Consider the following 16,833-nt stretch of genomic DNA (forward strand, 5'->3'; position numbering starts at 1 on the left):
TCGCTTGCTTACGCGCGAAAGGCGGGGGAATCAGACTGAGGAGTTTTGGACTTCCGCTGCACAGAAAAGCCGGCCAGGGTCATTGAGAAAGAATTTGCGCCAGAAGGATTGCTTACCGCCGTGCTGGGCATGAAAACAGCTCCAAAAGGAAGTACCAATAAAAAGTATTTTTCTGCTCACACGGTAATGTAACACACCGAAAAGGAAGCTTTCAGAAAATAAAATGCTCCTTTCAATGTAACCCCTGCTGCAATGAATTGTATTATTAAACTTACGCAAAAGTAAGAAATGTTCACGGGAAATGGTCCCCAGCTTTAATGATATCGGTTAATTCGCTGCTGTTCCCATAAGGCTTCTAAATCTTTTAACATGCAGAACTTTTTTTTCATCGTTTTCTAAGGATTTGCTACTGTCTAAGAAATCCCAAAATATGTGTTGTAATCGGGGTACCCCATCAGTATAGGATATGGCGGCATGTCCTATATATAGGACACCAGGGTTTAGTGGTTGTAAAGAGTGATATGAAGTACTTGGAAGTTGCATATTATTCTCAGCTGTATCAAACATCTAAATGTAAAATACAAAAACTTGCGTGATGGCAATTTGACTGTGGTTCTTGTGCGTGAAAGGCTTTAAAAACATTCTTTGGGTTCGCTATACAAGGCTCACCATTGCACTTGAATGGCCTCCATCTACTTATTAGTCGCTTTGTCGGACGTATTTTCGCCATAGATGGCTAATTCTTCATCTGCTGTTCAGCAGTTACTGCTGCCCAACCTCTCTACGTCCAACATGCACACTTCCTATAGTGCAGCAAACATTTTTGGGCCCTTGATACACATGCGTTTCGCTATAGGAGTCCGCTTGCCACTGAGTACAGCTGTTCAGGCTGACTTATCGCTTCTGGAATAACAAAACAAGAAATCGGAAGCTGTCACAAGCAACAGCACCCCCACTCTACAATCAACTCATGCCGGAGCCTTGACAACCACTGAGCCCTGGTGCTCTATATTTAGTGCACACAGATCATGGCTTGCCGTGGGCTATGCGCAAATTAGAGGCAAAAGTTCCGGATATAAATACACCCCGAAGCATATCAGAAACGACACATAAATTTATGATCCCCATCGAGACAGTAAGTATTGTGCAAAATATTATGAAAGGACGTGGATTCTGCTGCAGTCGTCGTTCTTGCCTTCCGCCATTTTGTTTTCATCGCTAGGGCTTTCTGCGGAAGACAAGGACGAAGAAACAGTCGCCTCTGTTGGCTGAGATGTATGGAAATTAGCTAACATTCTTTTTCGAGTTTTCTAACCCTTTGCATTACGATATAGAACAATATCTCCTCGTGTCCTTTTTATATGACACCAGGGCCGAAAAGGTTAACGGGCACACAATACGTGGAGGTTTTTTCCGCGTCATCGGATGCTACGAGTCAACTTTTTGCCATGCTTTACAAAAATTTGGTAATATACAACGAGTCCAATTTTAACAGTTTCTTGTTTGAAAACAGACAAGTCAAGTACAAGCTCGTAGTAGCTGTGATGTTATCATTCTCTGTATTCATCAGGGAGTGAAGAGTGTGAGGGACTATAGTAAAAGAAAAAAAGCCCTAGCTGTCTGACTCGATGGTGAACAGCACATGCGTGATTTCAGGGGATGCGAGAGCTCACTTATAGAAACAAAAGTAGGAAACATCAGTATTCATCTTTGTGGAACATTAGACTGTAAAATAATGCTGTTCTTTCCACCTGTTGCTTTTACACAATAGTTTGCAGCAGATGGAACAGTTTTTGAAGCGTACATGTCCAAAAATAGATAACAGACGCATGCGGACAACATGTAGTTTAATAGTACCATGAACTCACTTTCATTTGTCATTGATTAAGTGTTTAAGTCGCTTATAAATCTCTTTTCATGGGTCTTTCTTTTTAACGCGTTAGCATTAGAAGAGCCAAAGAGGGAAAAATTGTGTGTGTGTAAGTGGGGGAAGCCGATCACCTGGTAGGGATGGGTGGAGGGGAAGGGTTTGCTATGATACGTTCGAATATCTGCAAACCAGGCTTCAAGCGTTCCTAAGTATGACTGCAGTGTTCTTTGTAATGAGTGAACATCACTCACAGATGCAAAGAATGCTATGTCGTCTGCATATACATATATTTGTACGGTTTCGCCCAATAGAATTGAGCTTAACAAATGTTAAGCGAAAAAAAAAAAGACAGACACCTGGGGAACTTCTCTTGATCGACTATATCTTTGGGTAAACAAGCCACGTTAGGAACAATAAAATTTACTGTCCTATAAAAAATGATATATCCAATTTATGATACAAGAAAAAAACTTATGCTATTTAAAGCGTTATGGAGTATGACATGCTCTACGCTGTCGCATGCTTTAGCTTAATCAAAGGTCACTAAAGCTGCATACTGCGCCTTTGTCGAGCAAGCTTAATGCGTCCCTCTAAGTCAACATGTACGCCCCGTATCGAGCATCCAGGTCTATAGATCCAATCTTACATGGGCTCAATAATGTATTATCATTTAAAAATTTCATGATACGAATGTGCAATACTTTTTCTATTAATTTTATTACATCAGAAGTTGGTGCAATTGGTCTTATATTATCTATATTCCTCGCCGCTCCTTGTTTTTTAAGCTGGGAGATTATTTTTGCGAGTTTCCAGTCAAGAGGTATCCAAGCGTTCATGAGGGAGTAAGTAACAATATTTGAGAAGTCTTGCGGGGACAGGTAGAACAATATTTTCAACATGCCTGATATAATGCCATCTGGACCCGCAGCTGTGCCACGGAGCAGCTGAAAAACGTGCTGGAGCTCTTCCATTGTTACCTCTAAGAAATCATCCCCTGACAGAGTCCCTCCGAAGTTTACCTGTAGCTGAGTTGTAAAGTGCGGTTCTAAACCTTTCGAAATTTTATCTTATGATTTTAACAATTCTTTTGGTGACGGAACAACTGAGTCAATATTTATGGGCACTGGAACGGCCTTGGGAGAGCGGAGAAACATAAACAGTGGTTTTTTATTACCACTTTTCGATAAAAGAATCATACTGTTTTTCATCATAATTATCCTTCGCTATAGAAACTGTTTTAAACATAGCAGCCCCAAACTTATATAATTACCTTAATTAATAGGGCACTGACTGAAAATGAGTTGATTCCATACAACTTTTCGGCGTCTATATTTTCATGCGCAATCAATTCCACCATGGACAATCAGTACTTACTTTTGTTGATGAGATTTTTGAATTGTACCTTTCAATATTGCACAAAGGCTCATCGCTTGAATATCTCCTTTCATACCTGTCGTAGAAGACAGAGTTGGCTGTAAATTATTTGAGTTAACTGTAAATTAGAGTCCACAAAAGTCTGCGAATGTTTATTTAAAGAAATCAGGGGGTTGTTAATATCAATGACAATCGGGCTGTGGTCACTACTAGTGGCGGCATCGACCGCAGCCCAAGGAGAGATGGAAACGCCTGAGGTAGCAAACGTCAAATCTAAGAAAGATCGCGTCTGCGATAGCACGAAAGTGGCAACTTTATTGCATTCGATGGCATGAAATTGTTAACATTAGTCCAATCCCATAAACGTTTTTTCAGATGAGTCAGTGCGGAATCCCAATGACACATGATGTCAGTCAAGTCTCCCGCAAACTACATGGTCTCCTTGCAATGGGCCACTGCGACATCAAGTTAGTGTACGTCTTGCACCCCATGCGGTAAAGTAGGAGCTAATTATAGAGAGCGGGGCGGAACCGGAATAGTTATTTCTAATATTAAGATTTCACATTTGGATGATAGAGTAGGATGCGAAATGGTTGCTTTAAGACAGAATTTAGACGATATGAGAAAAGGTAATCCGCCTCCTCGGAAAGGTCTGTCTAATCGAAAACACTTGTAGTTATTTAAATGAAAGTCGTGGTAAGCGGACAAATGAGTTTTTGTAATTGTATAACGTCTGGAGATTGTTGGGAGATTAAATATAATAAATATGTAGCTGCAGACAGTATTGATCGGCAGTTCCACTGGAGTATTCTTAGGCACCCTATGTTGACGGTAGACAAGCAGCTGCAACTTCTTGGTCCAGAATACTGTCTTTCAGAAAGTGAGACCTCGTAAGTGATTCTTTCGCACACTTCTTTGTTTTAGAGTTAGGAGAATTAGGCAGTTTGTTGCTAGGAGATCTTGAGCGTTTAAGAGCTCGAGTGCCCGTATCCACATCTAGATTGCCTAGAGAGTCTGAATCAGTATGGCATTCATGATCAGCCTGTTTTGAAGTCGAATGTCTTGTTGAATCCACGCTGTTAGAGGGAAGATCTGTCTGACACTCTACCGCGCAGCAGCGCGGTAGCCGACTCCAGCGCGTGCAAGCATGCAACGGAAAAATGCCCTATAAACGCGTCCCAGCAAGCGAGGAGACGCATAACATGCATAAAAAACTTTGCATTGCTATTCCATTATGTTCCACCAGGTGTCACGACATGTAGCAGCTTCATATATCAATTGCGTGCTGCATGCAGCTGCACCTGGTTAACTCTAGCAGGCTAAGTGCCTATTTGGCACGACCCCGTTTCGAAGGGAATCCAGTAAATAATCCACATCGACGTAACGTGCCACTGGTCAAGGTACGTGACATGTGCGCCACGTAATCTGGATAGCTGTACTTACTCTTCGGTACACGTCATGGCGCCTCCTCTCAAGGTACAAACTGCTGCTGAAGAAGCGAAACATAGACCTACGGGCGCGGATGGCAACCAGTCACTATCGGGCTCAGCAGACCGCCGTGCATAGACCGCCGGCTGACCGCCGCCGGCTGACCGCAGACCGCCGTGCAGACCGGCACAGCAAACCGCCGTGCATTGTGCTGCATTTCATGCAGCACAAGCCGCATTTCACCGCGAACGCCGGGCGGAAAGTTCTGACTGTTTTCGTGAAAACGATGCAAGAAGCCTTCGCCGCGAATACTCTACAGTGCCTGGTGCGGAAATGGAGCTCCTGTGGAGCCGCTCCTCCAGCTCACGCTATGACTGTGCTGCGTGTGCCGGGCGAGCCTGCGACTTATTTCACCGAGTGCGCCAAGCTGAGTTTCACTGAGCCGCATATTGAAAAACACTGACGTTTGAAAGCTAAGTTGAACATAGCACAGCCATCTACGAGAAAGTTGGAGCCTGCCTAACATGGGTTTCTGTCTTTGGTTTTCAGGTCTTCTATACTGTCCACAGAGCTCATTGATTATCAATGTAGGGAAGGTGCCCCAGGAAATAAATCACAGCACGACAACACACAAGCCTACAATCAAGTTTTCCTGCAAGGTGTACTTAGTACACGAACGGCGGTACGTTGTGATCCCCGTGCGCGACACTAATTTAACAATATTAATTGGACATATTACGCAGCTCGCGCTTTTAATTGATCAACTGTTTTCTACTGTTAACTAAACCAAGCCAAGTAACGCACATAACAAAGTTAGAAGCAGTAACATAACCTAACCTATATAAACGCATTGTAGTCATCACGACTGCTGTGCCATTAAAATACAGTTCATCACCGTCATCAAAGTGCGTTCTTGTGCCGCAGATATAACGCTGTAGAAATAATAATAATACGGAAGAGATACCACGATAGCAATAAAATTGCATCAATATTTTACAAACAACTCTTGCCGCAATGAGAAACACCGTATCGTGTTTTCCATAGTATATCCCGAAAAGATTCGCTTCCAAGATTTCGAGAACAGTCATCTTGACTGTTCGTCGCAGGCGTCCTCTGAAGACAAGAAGCAATGCGCTTGCCGTAAGCTTGTATTACACTTCGTGAACATATAGCCTGACTCTGATTGCATTTGACATACCAATAATTTTTGTCACTTGGTGATTCATATTTTGCTTTGTGCCCTTAGAAGCACGCACGTTCTGTGCTTGCAACTGTATCTAAGCAAGTGAGTGCGCGGGAAAGCTAGCACGGTACCACAGTCTCAAAAGCTATCTGGACTACGTGACACTAATATAAATATGTAGCCAAAGAATGTTATAACTCACCCGATACTTGCAAGAATCGGCCCTGCTTCTCTTTGTAACTGTACTCAGAGACTGAGTACTCAAACATGCTTCGTAGCTCGGAGCCATTGAGTGTCATGATGACGACCGACATGCCGAAGGGCATTGTAGCCAATATATGGCCCATCGTTATACCTTTGTTTTAAGAGGAGAAAAAAATAAGAGTATGTTATCGATGTGCTGATCTTTTAATTTCGCTTGACTATAATAGCTACTGCTTGGAAGACCAGCTGGAATAAATTGGCAGGAAGCAATACAAATCATGTAACAAAGGTATTTTGCAAATCCGGAGCAAAGAAGCAAAAAAAAAAACAATTATGTAGATCCTACGCACTGTGGGAATCCGCGTAAGTAAAGCTTTCTAAATGCATTTTGCTTTAATTTACGATAATTGGCGGTTATCTTGACAATGAATGTTTCGTTTCTTCAGCTGTTAGTAGAATACAAGAGGCGAGTTGACGCTAAACGTTACCTTGTGTGCAACTCGGCTGAAACTCCTGTACCGATTCGAAGCAATTGTTTATCTTTCATCAAGCAGCTAACATTCTACTAACACTCATATTTCGCCTTACACACAATGCGGTTATTGCATGTGCGCGTGATAAAGCTACTTTCCCTTACCTTTGCAAGATAACAAGACTACGATGGAGGCAGTCGTGCCGGCGCAGCAATACTGTATGTATGTGTCGTAGCAGCGCAGTTCCTTATCTCAAGCAGAGAAGCATGAGATCATTTATTTAAGGATAGGTCGTTTGCTTGTGCTTGTGACACTGTGCAAGCCTAAGAAACTCGCCGATTACTCGCACATTGAAGCTGTGATGTTATTGGGCCGGATCACTCCAGAAAAAGGGAGAAGCAGCACGCGAAAGCAAAAACACACATCAGGCTGGTATTGACGTACACGACACAGATAACGACACACACACGTGACAATGTCCCAAAATGCCTCATAGGCGACATGCACTATATGTATCGGTGGATTACGATTGGCCTACAGTTCCGGGTCGGAAGCGTGTGTCGCCGTGTCCGACACCTCGTTGAACCGATGCCGGCCAGCGGGGTCGGACAACAGTGTAGGACGGCCGGGACGGTCGGCTGGGTCGGACAGCCGGGTTGGACGGCCGGGTCGGTCGGCTGGGTCGGACAGCAGGGTTGGACGGCCGGGTCGGACCACCTTGCGGGGCTCAGGTAGCCGGCCGCAGTCACCGGGTCGCGTCCACAGCTGGCGGGGTAGCCCTGTGGCCGCTCACCCGAACGCTCGAGTGCCCCGGTTCCGGACCGCCAGCCCTCCTGGACCAGTGCCCAGCGGAAGAGCGGGGCGAGGTAACCTCCCAGCGGGCGACAGTGTTGTTTCAGGTGTGGCGTATTAGCGCGGTCGGCGATAGCTCCTATGGGCCAGACGCCCAGCGAGGAAGCTGTTTTCGGTCGACCGCCGAACCTCGCGCACTGCTCACGCCACGGGCCACGGGCCACGCTCTCGCGCCACGCTTTTTGAGGCGCCAGTGCCGACGCTCTCAAGTCGGCGTCGATGATGATGATGACCATCTTGCGGGTATTTGCCAAGATTCACTGTCCTCTTCGCCCCCGCACGGCGCACTGTCTTCGTATGTTTATGTTTCCACTCCCGCGTACCATATATTATGACAATAGAGGAAACATGCAAGATCGCACATGATCAGCTAGAGAGAGCTCGCGATAAACAAAAAACCTACTACGACAGGAAAAGTCGCTCTAGGAAATTATATCCCGGCGACAAAGTGCTAATTTTGTTGCCAACTGACTCGAACAAGCTTTTAATGCAATGGAAAGGACCCTTCCTGGTTAAGGAACGGAAAAATGACGTTGATTATGTAATTGGAGTTTCTGGAAAGAACAAGATCTTTCATATAAATATGCTCAAGAAATACGAGAAGCGGAAACCTGCACAACCACACCAAGTCTCTGTTGTTGCAGAGGTCAACGAAAGGTCATCCGAAGGTGACACCAGGGAAGAGGACGAAGTGAAGCAAATGCCTGTCTTGAGCCTTCATCGAACACAGTTTTCTACCGACGTTAAGTTGGCAACAAATCTTACGGATGAACAAACTCAGGAAATACAGGAGTTATTTGAAATGTATGCAGACATTTTTTCTGACATACCTGGGAAAACTGCGCTCTTCGAATGTTCGCTTCGTCTAACCACTGATAAACCAGTGCACGTTCCGCAGTACCCTATACCCCTTGCTTTGCAGGAAAGTGTCGAAAAAGAAGTACAAGAGATGTCGAAAATGGGTGTAATTGAGAGATCAAAGTCGCCGTACCACGCGCCAATTGTAGTCGTTAAGAAACCGGACAACACTATTCGGCTGTGCGTCGACTTCAGGGAACTAAATAAGATACTCATCCCGGATTGCGAGCCAATACCCCGTATTGATGTAGTACTTGCGTTTGTGGGTCAAAAGAAGTTTTTCTCCAAGTTTGACTTCACTAAGGGATATTGGCAAGTACCCATGTCTACGGAAAGTCGAGAAAAAACTGCTTTCTCCAGCACGTCTGGGCTCTACCATTTCATCTACATGCCGTTTGGTATTAAAACGGCCCCTGCAGTATTTGCGCGCCTCATGAGATCCGTACTGGGAGGCTTGGCGAACGTCCATCATTATTTTGATGACGTTATCGTTGCCACCGACACATGGCAAGAACACATAGATACCCTCAGACAAGTCTTTGAGAAAATCAAACAAGCCAACCTCACAATCAAGCCAAGTAAATGCGAAATAGGAGAGAGCAGCATAACATTCCTGGGTCATCGGATTGGGAAGTCTAAAGTTGAACCACTTCTCAAAACACTAGACAAGATTCTTGCTACTAAGCGTCCTACCAACAAGAAAGCCGTGCAGTCATTTCTTGGCCTGACCGGCTACTACAGGAAGTTTATCCCGAACTACGCCGAACTGACCAAGCCGTTGACGGACCTTACCAAGAAAGGACAAAGTAGTACTGTTGTGTGGGGCCCCACTCAAGAAGAAGCGTTCACGACACTAAAGAGCAAGCTCAGTGAGGCTCCCATCCTCCTTGCCCCCAACCTTTCGAAAGAGTTCGTACTGCGCACGGACGCGTCCAACACAAGCCTGGGCGCAGTATTGCTCCAAATAGGAGACGACCAGGTGCTGCACCCTGTTGCTTACGCTAGTCGTAACTTATTACCTCGAGAAACTCGGTATTCGACAATTGAACGGGAATGTTTAGCACTCGTTTGGGCTGTACAAAAATTTCACATCTACCTATATGGCAAGCCTTTTGTTGTTCAGTCAGATCACCAACCCTTACAGTACTTAAATTCCGCCAAGCATGTCAACAACAGAGTGTTGCGTTGGAGTCTCATCTTACAGGAGTATTCCTTTACTGTTCACTACATAAAAGGTTGTGACAATGTCGGAGCTGACTACTTGAGTCGCGCGTAATCACATGTTATATAACAAAATGCGATTGGACAATGCGACCACTCAAGAGCTTAGTCTTATTTGGAAGCGAACGGACCTGTGCTAGTTAACAGAGCGCAATGCCCTGTGAACAGTGTGTTGTGTGCTCATATGAACCATCGGACAAACATGCATGACAATTTTCCTTTTTCTTTTTTTTTCCTCCCGCGTCCCTGTGTTAGAATAGTTGTAAACAACTTTCTTGAAAAGGGGGGTATTGTCATAATATATGGTACGCGGGAGTGGAAACATAAACATACGAAGACAGTGCGCCGTGCGGGGGCGAATAGGACAGTGAATCTTGGCAAATACCCGCAAGATGGTCATCATCATCATCGACGCCGACTTGAGAGCGTCGGCACTGGCGCCTCAAAAAGCGTGGCGCGAGAGCGTGGCCCGTGGCCCGTGGCGTGAGCAGTGCGCGAGGTTCGGCGGTCGACCGAAAACAGCTTCCTCGCTGGGCGTCTGGCCCATAGGAGCTATCGCCGACCGCGCTAATACGCCACACCTGAAACAACACTGTCGCCCGCTGGGAGGTTACCTCGCCCCGCTCTTCCGCTGGGCACTGGTCCAGGAGGGCTGGCGGTCCGGAACCGGGGCACTCGAGCGTTCGGGTGAGCGGCCACAGGGCTACCCCGCCAGCTGTGGACGCGACCCGGTGACTGCGGCCGGCTACCTGAGCCCCGCAAGGTGGTCCGACCCGGCCGTCCAACCCGGCTGTCCGACCCAGCCGACCGACCCGGCCGTCCAACCCGGCTGTCCGACCCAGCCGACCGTCCCGGCCGTCCTACACGGCTGTCCGACCCGCCGGCCGACACTGTTGTCCGACCCCGCTGGTCACGGCTGTCCGACCCGCCGGCCGACACTGTTGTCCGACCCTGCTGGTCACGGCTGTCCGACCCGCCGGCCGACACTGTTGTCCGACCCTGCTGGTCACGGCTGTCCGACCCGCCGGCCGACACTGTCGTTCCGACCCCGCTGGTCGGCATCGGTTCAACGAGGTCTCGGACACGGCGACACACGCTTCCGCCGGAACTGTAGGCCAATCGTAATCCACCGATACATATAGTGCATGTCGCCTATGAGGCATTTTGGGACATTGTCACGTGTGTGTGCCGTTATCTGTGTCGTGTACGTCAATACCAGTCTGATGTGTGTTTTTGCTTTCGCGTGCTGCTTCTCCCTTTTTCTGGAGTGATCCGGCCCAATAACATCACAGAAGCCTCGCAGCGAGACTTGAAGCTTCGCCGATCGCGCTAGCCATTTGCAATTAGACCGTCTACGCCGCGGGAGCTTGCCGCTGCCGCATTACAAAACAGAAAAGCTTCTTGATTTCCCGTATTTACAGTTTATAAAAGCTAACTTCACCCTGCTGCACCCTATCGCACAGAGCGTCGGCAACATTTCAAAGCGGCAACGAACAAGCTTTCGCAAAGGAACGTCCGTGTGTCGCGTGAATACACGCTGATCTCTAACCTAGCCTTAACTCCAAATTTTCAACCACCGTGAGTTCATTTCAACGTATAACCTTGACAAGTTCACATTACGTAGGCATTGCACGAGCCAAAGTATGTCCACTCCAATTGGGCATGCTTCATAATGACAGCGTGTGTTGCTTGGACGGACTACGCTTTCATGGCGTGAGATTTCGTAATGAAGACTGCACTGGGGAGACTTGATTAACGGAAACGAAGCCGTGTTTCATGTCACTATAATCTAAACAAAAATAAGCTCACGAGTTCACGAGCATGACAGTGCTGCATGCAGTGCCCATTTATTCAGAATGTGAACCACATATAACATGGGGCAAAATATCCCAAAACGTGTCAAGCCGTGGAGACACTAATGCCCATTGCGTCACAAGCTTCACTATAAAGGCACATTTCATTACATATGTTCTTGAACATGACACTGTCGCGCAAAAAAAAATTTACAGTAAATAAGGCAGGAATGCAAAATTCAAAATATGTTGGAAAGCCTAAAGAACAGCAAGCTACGAAGTAGTTCCAATGAAGTAGTTTAAGAATAGAAAAATGAACATGGTTGACATAATAGTGAATGAAAAGAGGCAAATGCAGTTTTTTACGATTACCTATCGCATTGAGAAAAAGCTGTGAAAAAGAAACTGCTCCCTGTTTGCGTGGTTGAAACCATTAAGGAAGCAATTTGGCACATCACTTTCTTGCCCCCACCGGCTGGGCACGTCGCGCACTTACTTGCCCGTGCGAGTTTGTTCTTTTCCCTTGTGAAGAAGTACAGACGGCATCTGAGAAAAAAAGGCCCAATTTCTGCCGTGGTGCCCAGTACACCGGCAGCCCTTCGAACAGCCAAGGAACGGCGCCGGGCAAGGACACAGCGTCTTCTTTCCCAATGAACTTATCGCTTCGAACAACGTCCGTGATGTCAAAATCTTTTTCACACACTCTGACCTGTTGAGAGTCGAAGGTAAAGCCGCCAGCTTCCTGTCGCGCTATTGCACGTTTCCACTTCAACCGCTCATTGGCATCACTAGGCAGACAAAATAACGATGCCTTTTCGTCCGTACCTCTGTAGCCGAAGCGACAACGTGGTACATATAAACAAATTATCGCTTGAAGTGAGGAAAACCGACTGCCGATGCTGCCGGACTACTTGGGCGCCCAGCCATAGAATAAAGAACCAACTGACGCAGTGCGCAGCTTTCGTCTAGCCCCCACCGTCCTCCCAGTGCCACCGCGTGGCAGCTACAGCAACATAGCAAGCTCTCCCATAGCGTTACGGAGGAGTTTAGTGACCAGAAAAGCATTGAAGGACTCCGGTTCTACCCATTATCTGCCTCCTCTCCCTACCTCCTGTCAACGATTCTATCTATCTCCCCTTTGGGCTGTTGCACGATAGTAGAAAGGTAAGCGCGGCAGTTTCTGCAATGTTTTTTGGGAGGGTCATGGATAGTTACAACTGTCAAGATGGTATTATGCCGACACCCAGGCAGCTCCAAAATGCATTGTGACGACCGTCTATGGAAAGTTCCAAACAAATTTCTCGCGTCGCCTTTAGTCTCTGCCACGCTCCTGCCATATATATGCACGCTCTGAACCACATACAGAACGAAGAGGCAAAGAATGTTTTCCTTTAAGAAAGACACCTTTAAGATGAACTTGTATGTCCAAATTTACAAACTAATAAAAAAGGCAAGAAAAGTGGTTGTGTCACTTTAAATAAGTGTCGGCCCTCTCTAATACTGTAATAAGAAAGAAAGAAAGAAAGAAAGAAAGAAAGAAAGAAAGAAAGAAAGAAAGAAAGAAAGAAAGAAAGAAAGAAAGAAAGAAAGAAAGAAAGAAAGAAAGAAAGAAAGAAAGAAAGAAAGAAAGATTATCCGCAGCCATTATTTCGAACAAAAGAATAGAAGCAAGCACGCATTCGCGTTCTCGAATAAAAATCTAACAGCTCTTACTGCACGATTCGTATTGGATACAACTATTTGATGTTTGAAACTTTGAAGCTTGTCGCAGTATATACGATAAACAACTGTTATAAGACGGTATGGGGCCACGTACTTCTGGAAGCAGTAGCTGCACACTGATAACGTTTAACGACCTTCATATCAGCCAGACATTCCTGTATCATCTATTCTGACTGATTTAACGGAAGGAATAATTTCTTTATTTCGGCTGAACACAGAATGAAGAGCGAGAATGTTGCCCTGTTGGTTTCGCAATAATTCATGTTGCCGCCTTCTAACAAAATATCTTGTCTTCCATATCGGTATAACTCATATGTCTCATATTTAAAATTCCCATAAGAAGTGATGACATTCCCCTATAAAAACTCACATGTCTCCATTTAGAACGCCGTATTGAAAAAAAAAAGAATGTCGCATGCCCAATAACTGCCATATACAATACACGAACATATCGTAATGCCATTTAACAACCAGTAGGTTCTGATATATCATACAGGACATGTCGCATATAAAACATATGGCACTGGACGTGGAATATTTGCGGAACATGTTCCATGTGCCATGTGTTATATGCGAACACACGGGCTTTTACGTGAAATCCAATTGGTGTTTGATAGTACATTTATTTACATGTATGTTGTATTTACATGCCCTGCTCTCTCTTCGGAATACAGTATGTAAGGAATAGATACTAGATTTAGGACATGTAGATTTTTTTTTGGCGGAGTTTGATAGCCAGCTTACCTTTATATCTCGATTTTTTGAAAGACTAGTTGCGTCGGAGGGTGAGAACCATGCTCCCATTAGCAAAGCTATGGGGGGTGCTGATTCATTAAACTTACCTATCTCTTGGCTGACATCGACAGTAATTTAAAGACTCACGTTTATAAGAATAAAGGGGCTTTGAACTTGCTTTAAATCATAAAAACTGACTGTGGCCGATAACACAGCTCTGCCTTTGAGGTGCGGCTATATGGAAAGGCAGGTCTCGAAAATAGTGTCGTTGCCTTATAAAGAGGTGCCAGCCTTCACTTTGTACTTAAAGCTGCTAATCACTTTGTGATTGCATTAAATGATACAGCATGGTCGCGCCGGTTTGTTTGTTGCTTGTTGGTTGTTCTTCAGGCTTCTGTTACCCTTCATATACCTGTTCCTCCCCCCAGTCAACTTGGATTCATGTTCTTAGAGCAACTAGTCGGCTAGACTCTGTCTAAAGTACACTTACCAACTTATTTATGTTAGCGAACGCTATTAGTGACCGTGGCTGGGCCAAAAATAAGCAGTTGCTAATGAAAGGGAAAGTTTTCAGATTTCGGTCCCTAATTTTGTGCTCTGGCTGATCGACTTACTATTATTTATTTACTTTTTGCTTTTTAGGTTACCTCTGTCGTTCTCTCAAGATGTGTTCCGGCATCACGACTCTTATACCTGTACAACCTACCTGGTGGTTAAAAGCAATCCGGAGCCCTTTACTATGGCGACCATCAAAGCACACTAGTTTCGAGATACTGAACCTCCCAGTTTACATGATGATTTATCAACGTACTCATCGTACTGAACAACGACTGAATCTACGCTAATTGCCGATCTTAAGTTATGCTTGTACAGTTTCACTCAGTCCATGCAGCGATACTTTGCAACATACCACCTACGGTACAACGAGACATACCGTCATTTCTGAGTATTTTTTTTTTTTGTCAATGCCATATGCTCACCACCTTGAGGGATGGGCGTGCGCACAGCGCCTCCGTTCAAAATGGCGCCGTTGACGTCAGACCAGAAGTCGGGCTCACTGCTTTCCTTGTCCGCGTAGTAGGTGAACAAGCCGTCCGCTTTCAAGTTCCCAAGGTTACACTCGCGGAGCCGGCATATACTGTCCGCTTGCTCTAGCTCCACCTTCGAGCGGCCGATGACCTCACTGATGGCTCTCGTCACGTTCTCCTTGTAGCATTCTATGAGGTCCAGCATACCTCGGTCTGAAGGAACAGAGAAGGCAGCAGCATAAATATATGAGCTCATGCAGTATTTCAATATCATGCTGATGTGCACAGCGCGACAACCGATAAAAGTTGGAAACAAACGACGAAGTGCTGACGTCCAACTAAACAACTTTAGAGAAAACACACAATCGCTTTCTTGAGAGAGAGAGCCAGGGAGGTTAGCCAGAGTTAAAACCTCCGATTTGCTTTTGAAGGGAAAGGGAAGACGCAAGAGTGCGATAAAAATAAAAGCATGAAAAAAAAAGAAAAACGAACAACGCTTTCTTCAAGTAGTACGGGACATATGTATGACATTGACATCTTGAACTACTGGAGTCGAACCTGAACAAAGTGGTACGTTACTTGTGCTACTTGGCGGGTGCTATACAGGAGAACTCAACGAACACCTTGCTCATGCTCCACGGGGCTTTCGTATGCGGCAAAGACACGGATATTCCTTGCCAGTACTGCAATGATTATAATATCCAGAGGGGAAGGAGTTGCATCTGATAACGGCAAGGATACTTTGTCTGTCACTGTGTACCGAAGGCGACGTCAAGGACACTGGTCGTGGGAGATGCACGAGAGCTGACCATAACCTTGCCACGAAAATGATAAACGCATGCCACTGCTTCCATACGTTTACGCACGATACGTGGCATACACACTCGACAACGCAACCTTTAAAAAGCGGGTCTTATCTGCGTTCAGAACTGCCCGATATCATCTAAGGATTACCCTATATACAAGCTATAGACTGATCTCCAGAAACTATGGCTTTCATCGCGTGCATCTACAAGTGTGGGTACAGGAAGCAGGTATGAAGAAGAAATGCGAAGTTCATTCCTTGCCTGCCCTGCAGTCCAGCTTGTTTTGCTTCGACATCACGAGAAGCAAAATGCAAGAATTGGTCATTCACAGATGGGTATTGCATTCAGGATTGCTCAGCAAGCCATTCAACTTTGTCAACATTCTTATTCCAGAACTGAGTGGTGTGATCCGACCCAATGTCGGCGCTAGAGCTTCGGTGTAACATCCACTCAAAGACATCACACAGTGAAACTATTGCTTCGATCGTCAAATATACCCACAGTGCCGGATCTAGTGCACATGATCTTACAGTTCAGTGCGTACTGTTAGATACGGAACCTTTTCCTGGCATTCTTCGAGTTCATCAGACCACATCGAATCGCCGTCGCACCCAATTAAGGTGCGCAGAAGCGCGTCTAAAGCCTGTTTCACATGATGCGACTGCAACGACGAAAATCGGTGCTGTCGCACGCGTCGCAATGCGATTTTTTGAGGGCTCATTTCACATGATTGCGATTTCAACAATGCGACTGGTGCGACGCCCAGGGTTGCTTAGTGCCAGGTTTCGTGGCACACGCTGCATAATTCTTTTATTGTAGTGAATAAAACGTTTACACTATAATATTATTGACTTCTCTTGATTAAAAGCAAATAATATGTACGTTTACTAATTTAAAAACGTTAGTTAAGATTTGTTTTGGAGTGCGCGACGGCGGTTACTGTAGTTCAGTGCGGCATCGCGCCCGTAAACAGCTGTTCGCAGGTGGTTCAGCGATTCTTTATTCTATGGTTCAGCGCTGTGTGTTGTCTTATCTACCTTCTATGACTGTTTCGTTCTGCCTGCGCTACAACAATCTACAAGATGACCTATCGACAAGTTCATATAGCTACCCTCACCGTATATGCAGTATTCGAAATTCGGCTGCCACGAAGTTGTCGTGTCAGCCCAACAAGGTCCTCGCGCTACCCGTGCTCGGCGTCAGCTTCTGAAGAAGTGATGCGTGTATATTGCCTGTCATTGCGCATATGTGGTGCTCCTAGCCATATTCTTACGCCAAACGCAACA

The 16,833-nt window shown here is 45.7% G+C and overlaps 2 protein-coding genes across 2 annotated transcripts in view; one reads left to right on the forward strand and one right to left on the reverse strand.

The window, feature by feature from the left end:
* Positions 1 to 16,833, reverse strand: part of LOC135905455 (protein 5NUC-like) — a 37,819-nt gene that overhangs the window by 1,626 nt on the left and 19,360 nt on the right. Inside the window, exons 6-8 of the mRNA XM_070530774.1 lie at positions 14,653 to 15,241; positions 7,071 to 7,620; positions 6,058 to 6,210 (exon numbers count right to left, since the gene is read on the reverse strand). Coding sequence (XP_070386875.1) covers positions 6,058 to 6,210; positions 7,071 to 7,620; positions 14,653 to 15,241 — 1,292 coding nt within the window. The remainder of the gene's footprint in view (positions 1 to 6,057; positions 6,211 to 7,070; positions 7,621 to 14,652; positions 15,242 to 16,833) is intronic.
* LOC139054613 (uncharacterized) lies at positions 8,617 to 14,652 on the forward strand. The gene is made up of 2 exons (XM_070531891.1): positions 8,617 to 10,573; positions 14,356 to 14,652. Exons 1-2 carry the CDS (start codon positions 9,856 to 9,858, stop codon positions 14,556 to 14,558), a joined length of 921 nt encoding a protein of 306 aa, XP_070387992.1. The 5' UTR covers positions 8,617 to 9,855; the 3' UTR covers positions 14,559 to 14,652.

The sequence above is a fragment of the Dermacentor albipictus genome, chromosome 1, assembly GCF_038994185.2.
Source record: "Dermacentor albipictus isolate Rhodes 1998 colony chromosome 1, USDA_Dalb.pri_finalv2, whole genome shotgun sequence".
Lineage (NCBI taxonomy): Eukaryota > Metazoa > Arthropoda > Arachnida > Ixodida > Ixodidae > Dermacentor > Dermacentor albipictus.

Coding starts and splice junctions, on each gene's coding strand:
- LOC139054613 (XM_070531891.1), top strand. CDS start 9,856: ATGGTCATCATCATCATCGACGCCGACTTGAGAGCGTCGGCACTGGCG. Junction 10,574..14,355: donor CACACGCTTCCGCCGGAACT/GTAGGCCAATCG, acceptor TTTGCTTTTTAG/GTTACCTCTGTCGTTCTCTC.